At 35.7% G+C, this 17,904-nt stretch overlaps 1 protein-coding gene across 1 annotated transcript in view; it reads right to left on the reverse strand.

Moving 5' to 3' along the window:
- The window catches only part of LRP1B (LDL receptor related protein 1B), a 570,912-nt gene that overhangs the window by 97,093 nt on the left and 455,915 nt on the right, over positions 1 to 17,904 (reverse strand). The window contains exons 57-60 of the mRNA XM_068407216.1: positions 17,712 to 17,797; positions 13,927 to 14,049; positions 9,327 to 9,508; positions 5,839 to 6,038 (exon numbers count right to left, since the gene is read on the reverse strand). Coding sequence (XP_068263317.1) covers positions 5,839 to 6,038; positions 9,327 to 9,508; positions 13,927 to 14,049; positions 17,712 to 17,797 — 591 coding nt within the window. The remainder of the gene's footprint in view (positions 1 to 5,838; positions 6,039 to 9,326; positions 9,509 to 13,926; positions 14,050 to 17,711; positions 17,798 to 17,904) is intronic.

Below are 17,904 nucleotides of genomic sequence, written 5' to 3' on the forward strand. Positions count from 1 at the left end.
GATGATAATTACTGACATTATTAATAAGAATATGGGCATGGCATACATATTTCTTTCTGCAAATGTAATATGTACATCACACATCTATACTGGGTTAAGTATGGAAGATACAGGTCCTAGCATTAAGTGGTAAGGTATTTTGTCAGTCAAAAAATGTAAGTGAAATAGTGAAAACTGATAATATCTCAGTATAATAAACTCACATAAAAATTGTTATATGTCGCAAAACTGCTATCACAAAAGAAGCAGAACATTTGGACTTAAAATTGAATCTAAACATCTTAAGGCACAAATGTATCCGTGGTACTAAAGCTGACTATTATATATGACTTGTAATGATACCATGAGAAGAGTTGAATAAATTTTCAAAAATCTGCCTATAAAATCAGTTGATCAAATCTAGGACTGTAATATTTGATTGTCCCACTTCAAAATGTTTTATTGCCTTTTTAATTTCACTGTGAGCAGTTGTTTATGTCAGTAACCCCGCAGTAGTACAGAACAGCACATTGCCACAGCAGTGATTAAGTTATTCTCAAACATATACAAGTCACTACTTGAGTAGAATTACTCATAGTGCGCTAATGGGTTTCAAAGATTCTTTAATTCATTTTCAAATCTACAGAGACCATTTGCATGCCTAGCAGCCCCTACACCTTAGACCCGTGTCTTGCCACCGGTTTCAATATTCATCCCCACTCTGCCCCCAAAGCTATTCCTTCCTTCATCTTTGCCTCTCCATGCTCCTGCCCGGATTATCTCCTTCCATCATCCAATTCTGAGTACATAATCTGCTAGGCCTCTTGGGTTTATCTCATTTATCTGCTACTGCAACTGTAGGAGCTGTTCAACACTGCAACTTTCTTCATCAAAAACAGGAGGCTGCCTCTTGCCTCCCATTTTTGATTGCTTTGATATGAACAGGGGGAGACACTGTGACACAAGAAAAACTGTATTTTATGTTCTCTGTTCTGGTTGCTTTGTGACAAGAACTGCATGGAAAGTAATGCCCATCCCTTAAAATTTGTGATGGACCATGTCCAGCTAATATGGAAACGTCATAGATTTTACCAGTGAATGTCTGCCCAGTTTTTTTATGATCATGTAGAAAAAATATTCTCAGAAGTTTATATTCTAATCAAATTTGGACATATTATCACAGCAACAGTGGTGGATACAGAAACCAACCTGTTGGCAATCTTCATAAACTGGGCTCCATAAACTGGAGACTGTGGAACCTTAGAGTAATGTAACTGTCTGAATTGCCTTTAATATAGGTGAATCTGTGTATTTTTCCTGAATATTATCCTTTAAAAGAGATAGAATACAATAAAATAAAAATATTTAGGAAGACATAAGAATTGGAGAATTTTATCTGAACAATTATGAAAACTGAATCTAGAATGCAATAGTGGAGGAGAAGCAATTATCAGTTTGTTCTATCAGATGTGGCTATAATGAGTAATTCTATAGACTCCTCAGAAGTTGGGAAAAAATTGTTGCAATATCAGAACTACTGTTTATTTCTCATCTGCTATGAGAAACCCTCTTTTTAGACTTCTCTAACTTCTGAGCTATGAAAACTGCAGTACAAATCTGGAAGAAACTGGTTTCTGTAATCTCAGATTACTTTTACATTAGGACAATTTCATAAATAACTGGATTTACTCTTTTATAAAACTCTGGCAGCAGAGTTCAGAATTAGACATAAATACTCACTTTCTACCTACAAAGCCCTTTCAATTAGCAATTTTTTAAAATTACAGGTACTAAAAATTAAAAAAGGTTATAATCTACAAACCCTCTTATACTTGATACTTTAAAGCCTGCATATATGTACACCAGTTTGTAAACACTTAGGCAGAAGCCAATTCTGAAGAAAAGGTACTCTCAAATTGAGATGCTATAGGAAAGTTTTTCTCTGTTAACTACATTACAGCTACAGAAGTCCTTTATGAAGACGCAGTTCATTTAAGGTTCAACACTTTTTCATTGCTTAATTTTCATGTCCCTGTAAGATGAAGTAACAAAGTGCTCAATTTTTGGTTTTACAATATAGAACATCAGAGAACTTGACACAGTTAAAGACTAATCTCAGCTCAGAGAAGCTTCCGTGCTTCCTAAAGTGGACTATCAGATTCCTCTTTTATAGTTTCATTATACTGAAATTCACATCTTCAAAGAGTGAAATGGGAAAATGGTAGGTACTTCTGGGTTTTAAGAGCTCTGAAGGATAGGAAAACCTGCATGAGGCAATCAGATACCTAGGGAACTGCGGAGCTTGCATCTCCTCTGGGCAGTGGGAACCAAAAGCAGCTGTTAAGTCTGACAAATTCTTAAATGTTTTCTTTTAAAGCTCACAGAAGTAAACCAGCTTAGTACTTAGCCAGATTAGTGCTTCAATGCTTGCTTAATCATTTACGGTGCATAACATTTGTGAATGCTGCAGTGATAAATTGGCTAAGCTCTAAAGACAGTTTACGTAATCAAGCGTTAAACTTCAAATAGATAAGAAAGGTCATTGCTGCCCCTAGCGCCAAGAAGAGCTCCCAAGGACTGTAAGATTTCTGGCCTAGTTAGCATGTTTTCAAAGTTCTTACTAGGACTCTCTTGACAATTCTAAAAGCCTATTTCTCTACTGAAATGAGGAGGAATTTTACAAGAGAAAAGCAGCAGATGTTCTCTTTTCCAGGAAAAACTTTAAGATTTGTAAGAAAAAAAACCCCAAACTGTTGCAACAAGTGTTAACACTAAGATCTAAATTTCCAAAATACATGTAAATTCCCACTGCATGGAATAAACACTCCTTGGTTTAACATACAGTATGTCAAGAATTAGCCACAGATTGTTCTGTTTGTCCTCAAGAAGTATCTAGCACACAGCACAGAACACCACAGACTATCTCATACAATAATATCTCTTTCTTATATAAAAGATCCACCCATTCTGACAAGGTACTTATTTGCTGGGTCTTGTGAAATCTCTGTAGCATTTTCTGATACATTTTGTAACAGGTAGTTTAAGATCCAAAAAACATTCTCAGAAAAAACTCACAGCAAGCTAGCCTTATCCTCAAAGGTCACAGAAACAGGTGAAAAAACACTTGGCTTACAATAACTAGCACTTCAGATTGCATCACTCACATGATCCCCATTTAGACTTTTTTCTCTGCTCCAGGAGTATCTATTTTACAGTCCTCCTATCTGTGCCTTTATCCTTCTCCATTTGAAAAGAACTCAACTATCCCTTAGTTAACTTTGACAATATAAAGGGTCTCAAAATGACAAAGGAAAATGGACCATGAAATCCATGTGAACAATAAGTCTTCAAGAAACACAGTTATCACAAGATATGAAACCGATCTTTCTCATTTCAGTGCTTGCCAACATGGATCACAGTTTCTCATATCAGAAAGCTAGATGGGATCACAGTTTTACCTCCTCTAAACTCCAAACACTGAACTTCTCCGAGTTTCCCTTACTAAGACAATTAATTTGCAATGGTTAAATTTTATCTTCCATAAATATTTCCAGTCTTGTGCTAAAACATGAAGTCATGCAAAATTTATTTGCTAACTTGTTCCAGGAGAAGGGGGGAGGCAGGGAAAAGATTCTGATTAAAGACAAATTGATCATTATGTAGGAGACTTGCAAAATTCCCAGAGCACCCTTTGGGGCACCTACAGGCATGTTTGATCCGTTTCAGTCATCAAGAATTCTATCACTTCTTTGTTAAATCCACAGAAACTTTTCTACAACTTGATTTTGGTTTGATAATCGCATTTTGAGTGAAGCTCCTGACAACAGAAATTGACAAACAGCATTAGCTAAGCAGAAAATCTTCCTCCCACATAATTTAAATGCCTCAGGATCTTTCTCCTAAAGCAAAACTTTCTTATTGCTTGAATGCTTTATATATAATATGTACTTTTAAAAGTCGTATGATACCAGGTTTATACACCATCACTGTCACTTAAGGAGCTTGCCTCTGATATTTAACTGGTACCAAAAAATCAGGCCCGGAAGCCTCCAGAATGTCCAGTAATACTTAACACTTTCACTGTGATACCCAGAGAGTCAGACATGCTCCTTAAGCAGTCATGAACGTATTCAGCTGTCTAAAACTAGCAGTGGTCGTGTTCTGTGGAACAAGAGAGAGAATTTGTTTTATGAAACACTGCTCTTCACTGGTAGCAGCTATAGCTTCCTTCTTCTCTAGGTTCATATATCCTCAGGGGAAGACATTAACCCCGTGAACATAAAACCAGTTGAAGCTGATTTAACCCACTCAGGCCAGAGAAATTCACAGGCTGGACACCAAGGCAATGGACACCAAAGACAACATGACTAGAGTTTTGTAGGTATCTTCTGAAATCCAGTGATAGGAGGACATTTTCTGAGAAAGAAAAATTCTGAAACATTCAGGTTGAAAGAGAAAATCGAGAAAGGTTTGACCACTGCAGTCAGGTTAGGGCCAAGAGAGACACATTGGCCATTATTTACTTTTTTCCTTTGAAAGATCCAGAAAGAAGAGTAAGAGGATAATTGTATGAGAACAAAACAGCAGGACAGCACAGGGAATAACATCAAGAGGAGCATGGAGCTTTGCTTCATCTGTCAGAAAAATAGACTGTCAGCAGGAATCCAGCCGGCACTCGGGGGTATGTCTGGGCAAGTACAGCTTAGGTGAGCGGGTTATGAGTGTCCTGGGCTCTGTACAAAAACCATAGAGGCTAATGCTGAGATTAATGGGAATGTTTACAGCTCTCATAGCTACTGCTGCAGTCTCTCCAATCTACCATCTCAAATAACTGCCACTGAATTGTTCATTATCTATTTATAACTTATTATTCACAAATATAAGGGCTAGAAAACATTTTTTTTTGCTTCTTTTATTTCACAGTGAAGTTTCAGTCTGAAAATGAAGTAGTTATTTCATGAACTCCGGTTTGGAGAAAACCTGGAGGCACCCAGTATGAGATAAAAGCCTAAAAAAGCCCAAACGCGTGAAGTTTTACCAGGATAGCAGCACTTCTGAGGTTTGGGTAAAGCTTGTGGAAAGGAGCTCAAGTAATACTCTTTCAAAAAAAAAACCAACCAACACACCGATACTGAGTATTTCATATATTCAAATTGAAGTGAAAGATCTTTAATTATGCCATTTGGAATATGAGAACTATTCATCATAGTGTAGAACTTTTTTTTTTTTTAACACTTTATAGATAAAAGATACTAGCTTTTTAATTATCTGCCAGGTGAGAAGCAGAACACAGGAATAAAGATTACTTCATTACATAAGTATTTCAAAAGTTATTATTTCATCCATCTACCAGGAAAGCCTCAAATTACATTTGCAATACTCGTCTCTTTATTGACTCATGCTGAGCAGACTAACGGGCATTTCCAGCCCAGGCTGGAGAAAAGGCTGCTTTTAGCCACATTCTGACACATGGCACGCAGGACATCACCTCTTCCACTTTTAACAGCCAAGTTACACTGGCTCTGTAACTTGGTCAAGAGCATGTGTGGCGAATATACACTAGACTACTGAACTGAAAGGGCAGCCCCTGATGGCTGAGTCTGTTCCTAGACTTTGTTTTCATTTGATATTTTTTCCGTGGACACGTATTACCACATGTCTAAAAATTATTCACATTCATAACAGAGGATTATGAAAAGCAACTTTTAAAATATTAAAAGAAAAAATATATCAATAAAGGTTGTGAAAATGTTTTAAACTACAGTTTTTACATAATTATAACATGCAAAGCACATTCACTTTAAAAATTATCAAAAAAACCCACAAACTAAAAAAAAAAAAAAAAAGCTGTTGACCAACCTTTATGTCTGTGAGATCCATCCATGTCCGAAAACTCAATATGATTTTCATCAGCCCAATACAGTCTATGGTTGACATAATCTATCGTAAGAGCCATAGGTCTAGATATTTGTGTTTCTATAACAACTGTTTGACTGGAGCCATCCATACCAACACGGCCGATGTGAGGATACTCACAGCAATCAATCCAGTATAAGTATCTACAAAACAAAATACAACAGCTGCTTCATTTAGAGATGCAAAAATAGTAACAATAAAGAACTGATTTATTTATTTGATCTCAAGAATAAATCAGTAATCATTCTATAACATTTCCATTTTTCAGATCTTTTTGGATCTTTCTAGACTTGTCTGTAAATGACTGTGCTAAACGTAAAGGGTTTGAATAGCAGAGTCCTTATGTCAGATGTGATTTCATCAAAGTCATTATGGATTATTAAAAAGTGCATTTAAATTGCTTAGTCTTGATACCTTAGAATTTGAAGTACCACCCAGACTGGACTTTGCGAATCTCATATTCTGCAAAAATGGCATCACTACTAAACAAATATTGTATTAGTTACTTTTTTTTTTTTTTTTTTTTTTTTACACAATACAAAACCTTGTTTTTTTGTGTATAGTAATATGATGCAAATTGTATTACTCCAAGAAGTATTAGTTCCAAAACATTAGAACAGTTTCTCACATAAAGGGCTTAAAAATGGGTAAAGTGCTGAGAAAGACTGCTGGAAAGCTGAGTCGCAATTTTCTCCTCAATATGCTATTTATCCACAATACAGAGCATGTTTGGAAAAAAAAAACACAACTAACCAAAAAGGAAAGTCCTATTATTTGGTACCTGGATGCATGTTGCTACTGTTGTACATCATTACTTAGAACCTCAGGACAGATCTTTCCAGCTGGGAAGCTGATATGCCTCTACTCTACAGGTTTTGGACAGGCTCTCAAAAACCCAGATGCAGCTCATATTCTTAACAGCCACCTAGAATAGTATTTGTGTGCAGGAGAAAATCGTGGCCTTAAGAGCAGCTATAGGTATCCCACAAAACACAGGTGCAGTATGTTGGCACTGAGCTGCTCCAAATAAGCAGCAGAGAAAGGGAACTTTCTCCACCGACTCCAGCAGAAAAGTTTTTCTTTGGAAACACATCATTAGTGTTGTATGGCATCAGCAATATAGTTGATTTGGCAGTTCTTATTTGTGAGAAAAAAACTAAGATACAATTAATACTGTTTCGAACAGTAACTCTGAATTTGAAATGCAAACACATTTTTTATTTCCAGCAGCTTTCCATATTGAAATAAACAAACAAATAAATATATTTATTAAAAAAAAAAAAAAGAGCTTGGCCTCGGAAAGCTAAGTCTGTACACATACTGTGCACTGAGCAGGAGCACAATAAGTTTATTATGCCTGTGTACATCTAAACCTTCCTTGGAAGACTGGGACTTTCTGTACAAACTTTGTGGAGTTGATTTTTGCATACACAGGGAACATATCCTGGATGTCCAGCCAACCAGAGAGAGATACTGTGTATTGGTATCTTGAATACATTCAAGAAATGTCTACATCCTCCCTGCCAAATTTTACAGGGAAGAAAAGGTACAAGAGAATTCATTGATAATTCTAAGAACAGGTAGAAAATGGCTTTTCTCTTAAAAATAGCAAAGTAGATAGGTTACATTTCTCAGCTAGGAAATACACTGTTTTTCTTTGTTTTGGTAGAGTTCAGACCAACTCAACAATTTTCTCCTGTCACTAACACTTGAGATGATTACTTGAGCCTTAGGATTTAGAGATGGAAAAGAATATTTAATTTGCCATGGTACTGTAAGATCGTTGTAAGACACTACAATAGCTTCATTCATCCAATTTACACAGATGTATCCTAATGTTCCACAAAACAGAATATTTTTCTTAAAGATTATACGCAGCATAAATATTTATTTAAGAGAATATAATCCACCAGGTTTTAATGACTTTCAATTAAATCTATACTGTTGTTTTAGTGGATAGTGTTAATATAGATGATGGTTTACTGGTGAATTGAGAGGCCTCTGTTTATGACGCATTAACTGCATATTGAGCCATATAGACCAATGGCCATATAAAGCAATGGCTGTGGCATTACACATATCACATAAAAAGGAAATATCTCAATGTTTTTATGCATTTTCTGTTTCAAGAATATAAAATTTTCTTCTATCACTTGAATTAGAAGCTGGCATGAAATGGTTAGATGGTTTATTTGTGTCTGTCTAATGCTGATTTGGTTTTGAGCAAATAGAAGTGGCTAGAACATATCTGTTTAAAAGAAAACCAATAGAAAAACAAACAGAAAAAAGTAAAAAGGCGTTGTATTCTCTTGGGGTTGGACCAGATGACCTTCAGTGGTCCATTCCAACCTTAACTATTCTGTGATTCTGTGAAAATCAAATATTAAATAAATTTGTTAATGGAAAGTTTATTTATTTTTTAATTGATTTTTAAAATTCAGAGTATTAGGTTAATTTTCTCACGAACACCAATTTTATGGGAAAAATTATCATCTTTTAAAATTATAATATAATTGTGAAAAAAGAAGTCCATGATTCCTATAGCTCCCACACCAGTCAAGAAATCAAAAATGGCAGTGGTGCTCAAAACTGCACTCAGAATACCAGCACAGATTTCTATTAATAAATTATAAGCCATGTAATAATTAATAAAATTAGCAATTAAAGATACCATTTGACAAATTACTTAAACTAACTAGGCAGTTCTCACTTATCACTGTTGTTGCAATAGATTTTTCAAGCATATTGATAATTTCAAACTCCTGAAAACTGAAGTTAGAAACTAAGTCTCCTAAAATAAGGCCCTTAAATGAATGTATCCTAATAATTAATCAGTCCAGCTATTAGACTTGTGTGAAAATAAAAACTTTAATTTTATAGAGTAAAAAAGGCAAAAGCTATCTTCAAATTATGTGGGATTAAACATTTTAACTCTTCGATTAACATGCAAAAACTATCAGGAAAAAAGTCTTCAAATATATGCTAACTGAATGGCTCAAATTATTTTGAAAATTAGTAAACACAGAAGAGAGGGCTAAAAAGAGTTCACTTCTGTGAATAAATGAAACAAAACGTAAGAACTGTCTTCCATGTAATATGAACTTCTTGTTATTTAGTAACACACTTCTTAAAAAAAGATGGGATATTTTATGAAACATCTGCTTTCCTCTTAGTAAAAGAAAATCTTTACAGAGTGGTAAATATAACAAAATGTGGTTTAGTACCTGCATTAATCTTTCTATTATACAATTTGATACATAACGATGCTATAGCAAGCATTGGTAATGCATTTTAGACTACAGATATCCAGTGTAGCTGAAAGTCAGATAATAAGAAACTAACTAGTGCTTCCTATCTTCTGTTTTCATATAAAATATTTCAATAGAAAATTAGAATTACTAATGAATTACTGCAAAATGGTTGCTTCATACCCAGCTTGAGGATCTAAGCACAGATCTCTAGGAAACTTCACCCTTTTGCTCACAAGGACAGTAGGGTATAAGCCACTGAGTTTAGACACCTCAATAATTCTCTTTTCAGTATCAGACCAGTAGAGATTCTTCCCAATCCAATCAACAGCCAATGCATTGGGAACAGCTGTATTGTGGACTACCTAGAAAAGCAAAAAAATACATAAATTATTCATCTAAATACTGGGAAAAGGAACAACAACTCAAGAATTAATACCAGAACATTAAGAGGTTGGATATACGATACAGTGACATACAACATGTGAAAAATAGGTATTATTCCCTGTTAAACAATGACACTTCTAAAGTAATGACACTTCTTAAGTAACTAAGACAATGTGACACTTTCCTTATAGTAAGGAAGAATGAATACCATGATGTAGTAAATATCAAATGTCCAACTTCCCTACATTATGCACTAACTTTTAAGAATTAAGTATCTTTCATTTTTCATCTTAAGTTTCTAATTTTCCTTTTGTCTTAATTAAAAAAAAAAAATACTTTTTTCCCTTTACTATTCTGTATATTTTTCACAGAACAGAGTCGAGATGAGGCTTCTCTCCTCGTGGCAACCCCTCAAACATGTCTGCTTATTAGCTGACCAGTCTCTCACCAGAGAGACTGGCATATATTCCATTTTAATATCACAGTGGCGCCATATGTCATCATGACAGATAGACCAAGAGGGCACTCAACTCAGGCAAACAGAAAAAGATTACCTAGTTGGAAAGTAAACACTGTGCTAATAGTAAACACTATTTCCAACATTCTCGTGGCAGAAGAAAGAGGCACTTTCTAAGAATTACTTAAATTTCAAAAAGGACTACATTATTAAGGAATAAACTAAGAGAGAGAGAAGCAATTTAGTGACCTACTGGAAAGCCTACGCTCTACTGACAGGGGTGTGTTATTCTCAAGGTTTTTGACTACTTGAGTAATTCTGAGACTTGAACAAATGCCTTTAGATATACATGATTACATTATCTCATCACGATTGTATGACTCAATCTTGCTTGGCCGAGAGTACTTCATGTTAAGTGTTGACTGACATTTGAATATTCCCAATCATTAGAGTCCAGCTTCTTCTAGAATTAAAAATTCTATTCCTGATAAGGTCTGTTCTGACCTATTCTAGTCCTGATTAGGTCTGTGCAACTAGAACTTAAGGAAAAAAATCAGAGAGCAATATTTAAAAATATTTGAGATTTCTTAAGTGCTAATAATGGGTTTATTACTGTAGTGTACATTCTAATTTATCATCATCTTCACCACTAAAAGCATGTGAAATAGAGGATAAACTTTACACAAACCTGATTATGTATAACTAAATGTGTTATTTTTAATTTTATTTACCATTTGAAGATACTGAAAAACCTTTAAGATAAGGAGGGACACTGCGAGATACTTTAAACCAATTTTATAGTTATGAATACGTAGAAGTACCCTTTCGGGTTATTACATTACTTATCACCTTATAAAATCTTTTTAAAATTAAATCCAGGCAGGCACTGACTTTTTAATATGAATAAAATACTGTATTTTCTAATACCTTAGCACGACCAGCTTCACTGTTCTATAAATGTGTAATTGCAGCAACTGCTGCACTGTAACATGGGACATTTCACGTAGAAACGGGTAGCTCTGCAAACTTGGATAGTGGCTTAGCTACATTATCTAGAAGCACCAACTGAAGTAATTAGTCTCTCTTTTGTGATGATTTTTCCTTTGGAAGGTCACTTTAAGCTTATTCTCATCACTGAGATCACCAATGTGACAATTAATGTACACGATCCAGCTTACTACAGCATTTTCCAACAACAGATTTCATTTGAATCTATGATACTATACATAAAGCACTGTGTTAATGTTTGAACAAATTTATATGAAAAAGTTGTTGCTTTAATTGCTTAAATATCTCCTCCATGATCAGATGCAGGAGAAAAATGAGATGCCATCAGGTTTCCCAGACCAAGAAAACTAGAGCTGGTATGCTGAAAAGATGCTATCTTTTAAAAGGGAAATCCTAGGTAAGATATCAAACAGTATCATTTACACTAACAGTATATTTATTTATAGCAAATAGTAAAACAAGAAACATGAAGGAAATATGAAATTCATACTTCAAGGGAAAAAGTTGTCAACCATAAAAACTCTTTCATGATAAAAAAAATTAAACAGGTTTACTGGGAAACTAATTATTTTTAGCATCAATTACTAAATATGTGCTATAGTAACCTATTAAAATCTAAGTCAAAGAGACCTAAAGCTATCATTTGGCACTGGATAAAAGCGTACTGACAGAACACCAGACAGCTACAATATGTAATTCTTGATAAATTTTTCCACACATTTTTAGCTTACAGAGGCCAAACCTGGGCCAAGTTTTTCAGTGGAAAAAAAAATTCTTATGAAAATTAAATGCACGTATTTTCACAATTTTTGATTTGAATTTGGCATCCTGAGTAAAATCTCCATCAAGATGATACTCGTTCTGTAAATTGCAAAATATTAATGAAGGAAAAAAGAAATACCCTCCAAGCCCCCAACCTAATTTTCTTCTAATGTTTGTTCAAATTTGTGAAACCTTTCCTTAAAAAAATGGAATTATTATTACATCATTAGAAAGCAACAGGAGTTTTTTGTACTCTCCCATCTGGCAATTACAACTTTTTGACAGACAAAACTTCTTTGTTCTTCTTGAAATAGTTAAGATTAGAAAGAAAAAGTCTGGGGTCATCCCCAGTCCTGAAAACATTCCCTAAAATAACAAAATACAGATTCATGCAGAATGGACAAGAAGCTGAATAGGATGCTTTGTAAAATGTTTAAAGGCAATAAATATGATTCAATGATTTCATGGATTTTGAACCCCACACTTGCCTGTCTCCTATTTTTTGCAGGAAGAATCTTTGCAGGGACTCACTAGAACTTTTGACTGCATGCTGGATTTTAGTTTTATCCCAATGCAATCAAGAGTGCCAGAACTCATGCTCATCCACATTTTTAAGTTCTAAGAAGAGTTATTTCTGTGTGAAGGATGGAAACAAGGTTCACTAATGCCAGTAAGTTCCAAACCTTAACCCTTAAAAAGACTAAAGTCTGTGTGCTCTGAGGATGTATCAGTCTGTGCACTAACCTGTAAATGAGAAATAGAAATCTTTTCTCCCTGCATAGTATACTGGTGTGCAATGCGGGAACAAAATTCACAGGATATGTTACTGCTTATTTGTTCTTTGTTTAAGAAGGTCAGACATAAGACAACAGGCAAAGAAGAATTCATAGACTCATAGAATGGTTTGGGTTGGAAGGGACCTTAAAGAACATCTAGTTCCAACCCCCCTGCCACAGGCAGGGACACCTTCCACTAGACCAGGTTGCTCCAAGCCCCATCCAGCCTGGCCTTAAACACTGCCGGGGGGGGGCATCCACAGCTTCTCTGGGCAACCTGGGCCAGTGTCTCACCACCTGCACAGGAAAGAGTTTCTTCCTAATACCTAATCTAAATCCACCCTCTTTCAGTTTAAAACCATTCCCCCTCATCCTGTCACTCCATGCCCTTGCAAAAGGCCCCTCTCCCGCTTTCCTGTAGGCCCCCTTCAGGTACTGGAAGGCTGCTATAAGGTCTCCCCGGAGCCTTCTCTTCTCCAGTCTGAACAGCCCCAACTCTCTCAGCCTGTGTCCATAGCAGAGGTGCTCCAGCCCTCTGATCATCTTTGTGGTCCTCCTCTGGACTCTCTCCAACAGCTCCATGTCCTTCTTATGTTGGGGCCCCAGAGCTGAACGCAGGACTCCAGGGGGGTCCTTCTGGGCTGCAAGCACACACTGACAGCTCATGTTGAGCTTCTCATCAACCATCACCCCCAAGTCCTTCTCCTCAGGGCTGTTCTCAATCCATTCTCCGCCCAGCCTGTATCTGTGCTTGGGATTGCCCCTACCCACATGCAGGACCTTGCACTTGGCCTTGTTGAACTTCATATGGTTCGCACAGGCCCAGCTCTCAAGCCTGTCCTTACCTCTTATCACAAATTCTAGAAAAATGTTCACGTAAGTCAATAAATGTGCTTAATAGTGGATTTGTGAACTTATTCCACTACAGAGGCAAAACAGACAGGCTGTGCAGAAATGGGAGAGCAGTTTTATCCTGGATTATTCACAACACAGACACTGAGTTATTTTCATTATCAGTGTAGTGGAGATGAGACAAAAACAAACTGAAGACCATGGAAAACTGTATATGAAGAATACATCAGTGTATTTACACAGCTTACACCTAATTATACCTCTTTTTTCTTTGTCGTCCTGTAAACCACATGGAACTGCCAATTCAGTCAACTGTCAATTAAGTCATAAGGAATTTAGCTCAAAAATACAGTCCTCTTAGCCCCTCTCCCTACTTAAATAAGATAAAAATGCAATTAAATTTCACTAGGACTTGCTAGCTCATGCTGTGCTTGTATGCATATACCAAAACCTCACAATCAGGGTTAAAAGCACGAAGGAGCATTTCCCAAAATACTCAAAAAATGTAATTCTAGTAGCGTCATTATTAATCCCTACTTACCTTGATGTCACTTCCATTTAAACACATTCTGTTTATGCGACTGCCATTTGGTCTGCTGGAATCAATCCAATAGATGAACTCTTCTCTATAGTCGAAGTCTATTGCAATCACATTGTTCAGTCCCTAAAAACAGGAAAAAAAAGTCCACTTATTCAAATGTTTGAATACCAACTGTTTGCTAGCATTCACAATGCAAAATACATTGCATGTAATATTCAAAATGCTTTATTTTATTGACTGCATATTTTTGAAGTACCTCTCATTTTTCCATAAATTACTTGTAAATAATCAGAATAAGATAAAAACTGTAACAGAAATAAATATGGCAACAAAGAACTATCTCACTTCAAAAATGGAGATGACGTATGAAACTACAGGAAGCTTCTGTGTTTTTCACTGTTATTATTAAAATGAACTTTAACAGTAAATACTTTAGCTTTTGCTCAATTTGTCTGTTAATTACTACCTTTGGCAGTACTTTGGCAAACTAGAAGACATTCATTTTATAACAATGCTCAGAAATAGCGTAAAATTTATTATCGTACATAATGAAAACATTTCATTGTTAATATAGATTACTCAAGAATTCAAAACTGTCATGTCCAAAAAAGCATGAATTTTAATTCCTAAGTAAGGTTTTCAATTCTTAGATGCTACATTATAGGTACTGTGTACATATACATATGTGTAGACACACACACATAGATGTAGTATATACATAAAGTGTGGAAGTCAGAGATCCAGCAGGCATCTGGAAGTCTCCTATGCCTCCAATTATTAAGCCAATACATTGTAAGAAAGGGTGATGTCATATTTGAGGTACTTCTATACGTCGGAAAGAGCAATGCTATAATAATGGCTTTTCATCCCAAATGGCAGTAAGAAAGAGAGGTATTGCATTCAGATCATGGCTCTTATTTCCTTATCTGAGACTAGGAAAGCTTTGCCCCATAACCTGCTTAAAACTCCGATGTGTAGTGGAATCACAATTATTCTTAATATACAAAGATGTTATCAATCAAAGATAGAGCGGCAGTGGTAAAAAGAACAGAAGTAGTTTGCACTCCTTTTAAAACCACAAGATCAGTTAATCAATTCTGTTATCGGCCCAATGACATTCTACTCTCAGGTAGATCAGCAACCTCCCTTGTTAACGTAATTCACGGGTGTAGAGGGGACGTGCTGGACTAGCCAACTCTAAAACAAGCAACTAACAACGACGATATTTTATTGTAGAGAAAGTGATACACGGCTTATCTGCCAAGTACAACAGTGTAATACTGTAAATCTGTCTTTTGATCAAAATGTAGAGGAAAAGAGTGATTAAGCCGCATAAACCTTCATTAAAGCCTTAAACAATATAGTGTTGGAGGACTGCTCTCATTTTCAAAAGTCACATATCCATGCACACAGTGTTGTAAAAAACCAGCTGCAGTTCTGTCAGTCATAACTGTGCTGCAAAACGCTTTTCCTGTCTCTTTTTCTACTATTAGTATAAATGCATCTACAGATAAACCCCCACCCCAAATTCTTAACAAAAGAGACAACAGGTGAATGAACACAAAAGACTATCACAAATTTCACAGAATCACAGAATCAATCAGGTTGGAAGAGACCTCTGGGATCATTGAGTCCAACCATTGCCCTGACACCACCATGTCAACTAGACCATGGCACTAAATGGCCACTAAAATAAGAAATTTGTAACATTCTAGAAATCAAGGTCAGTAACTTGTGAAAAATTAGCCTTTTATCTACACATTCTACACCACTGTAAAAGTTTCTTAAGTATCCAGACTAATAAAGAGAACTGACTGCCTGCAAGTCTTTGGTTTCAAGTGTTTTATTTTGGGTAAGCTTAGTTCCAATACTTATCAGAACATCAGCTGCAGGTAAAATTATTTCTGTACGTCTTCAACAGAGTTCTTTATCCAAACAACATCTCCTCCTCGTGATCTACATGCCACTTTTAGGTCCTCCTAGCCTAATTCTTTGTCATATCTCATGTAATCTGATTTTAGAAGGAATAGGGATGGCATCAGCTGCATTAGCCTCTCATCTTAAGCCTGTGTTTTTGTTTCTGTAACATACAGCACATGGTATCCTAGGTCATGATTTGTGTGCCCTTGGTGCCCCCATTAAAAAAGTGCAGGTAAAAAACAAATAATGAGTAGCAAGATTCTATCTACTCTGTCTATGGAAACCCTAAGGATTTTGACTATCAGGAGTGAAGGAAATGGAAGGCAAAGAACATACACAAATCACAATTCAAGCAGTTGTATTGTTTATGTATATTTGGGGGAAAAAAAAAAAAAGGAGAGAAAAAAGCTGGCACGTAGCAACTCAGAGAAGACTGAATGAGCTCCTACTTTCAGCTCCTACTTTCAGCTGTATATAAACTCTGAGTTTATATGAACAAGTGTTAGAATGGCAAAGCACAGATCAAATACACAGAGAAGGGTGGTTCTGCTCCTTTGCCAGAGCAGCTCTGGTATTTGCCTTCATCTGGTAGATGTCTAAGAAAACACCAATCCATCATAACATTACAAGGACAAAAAGATGTCCTTATGAGGAAGACAGCCCACCTGTTCTGCTGGTATACCTCCCTCTTTTGTTTCAAATCTAGATGCTTTTAAAAACGCTATATTTTAGGATCAAAGGCCAGTAGGTTCAATAGCAGAGGTATTTCTCAGACTAGTGAATTAATGTGATATGGAAAACACAGATTCTCTTCAATGGCTGGAGCTATACGGTCTCTAATGGACTGAAGTGGAGTCCATTAAATTCAAGACTGATGAAGCTCTGAGCCAATCTGTCAGCCATAAAGAAAATTTACTGTTGCTCCCCTCTTTTCACAGGCTTCTATTAAGAGATATACCAGCAAAAGAGGAGAGAGGCAGTGAGATGTAAATGAGAGGTAGTCAAAAGGATTTCAGAAGAACAAGCAGACTTTTAACATAACGCTTGCTATGCTTAAATAAAGTCAATGTTTAATGCAAGATGGTTAATTTTGTAATTACTGCTGCGAAGACCTGAACACCTCTCTTGTGACATTAAGATGCACAGCTTACTGATAAAGTCATAAAAACCCTAATGCTACTGACTGGAATAACTGATTTTTCTAGTCTTTCTACAATTGATTAATTAGTACTCAAGGAAACAGACATTTTTCTTAAAACATATTTTGGAACTCTAAACTATGGTATGTAACTACACTTAGGTGAAGCATAGAAGCAGAGCAGCAACTGCTAAAATGACAGCTCTGTACTTACTGGATGACTTTGTTTTTGTAGTTTTCAAATAAGTTTTTTTTTCCCATTATAATAATTTAGAGTAATTATGTAAAAAGTTAAGATTTAGCCAAAGATATACATTAACGTATTATAATACCGTAAATCTTGGAATTGTGTGTCTAAATCAAAAAAATAGATTTGAATTATTACAGTAAGTAGCCCAAATAATACATGACCAAATAGTTTGGGTTTTTTTTTTTTTTGAAAACTGAAATATACAAATTGAGCAAAACATACTGTGATGGAAGAGGATCACAAATAACGTAATTTTTTTAGTACATCAGAATGACTGACGAAACAACTGCCTGAGCTTTAATCATGTCAAACTCAGATAAATTAGTCAATTTGAAATATTATAAAAACTGTGGCGGTACTGCAGTTGTTCTATGGTGCATACAATGCCAATTGTAGGATAATGTTTCTGTCAGTTGCACACTTTAGAAAAGAATAAAAGTATTGAGTTAAACTTAGAGCATGGTACTATGATTATACCTGTTTCAACAAAGTGTAGTTGGATCCATCAGTGCTAATTTTTCTTATTTCATGATGATCAGCCAGAATTAAGAAAGGTTCCTCATCTAAACCCCGGGAGAAAGAATATATTAGACTAGCTTTTACGTTAATTTATGGAAATCAGGAATACAATGCTGAAATACAGATGGTTTGAAAAATAAATGTTACATGC

The sequence above is a fragment of the Nyctibius grandis genome, chromosome 9 (genome assembly GCF_013368605.1).
Source record: "Nyctibius grandis isolate bNycGra1 chromosome 9, bNycGra1.pri, whole genome shotgun sequence".
In the NCBI taxonomy this organism is placed as follows: Eukaryota; Metazoa; Chordata; class Aves; order Nyctibiiformes; family Nyctibiidae; genus Nyctibius; species Nyctibius grandis.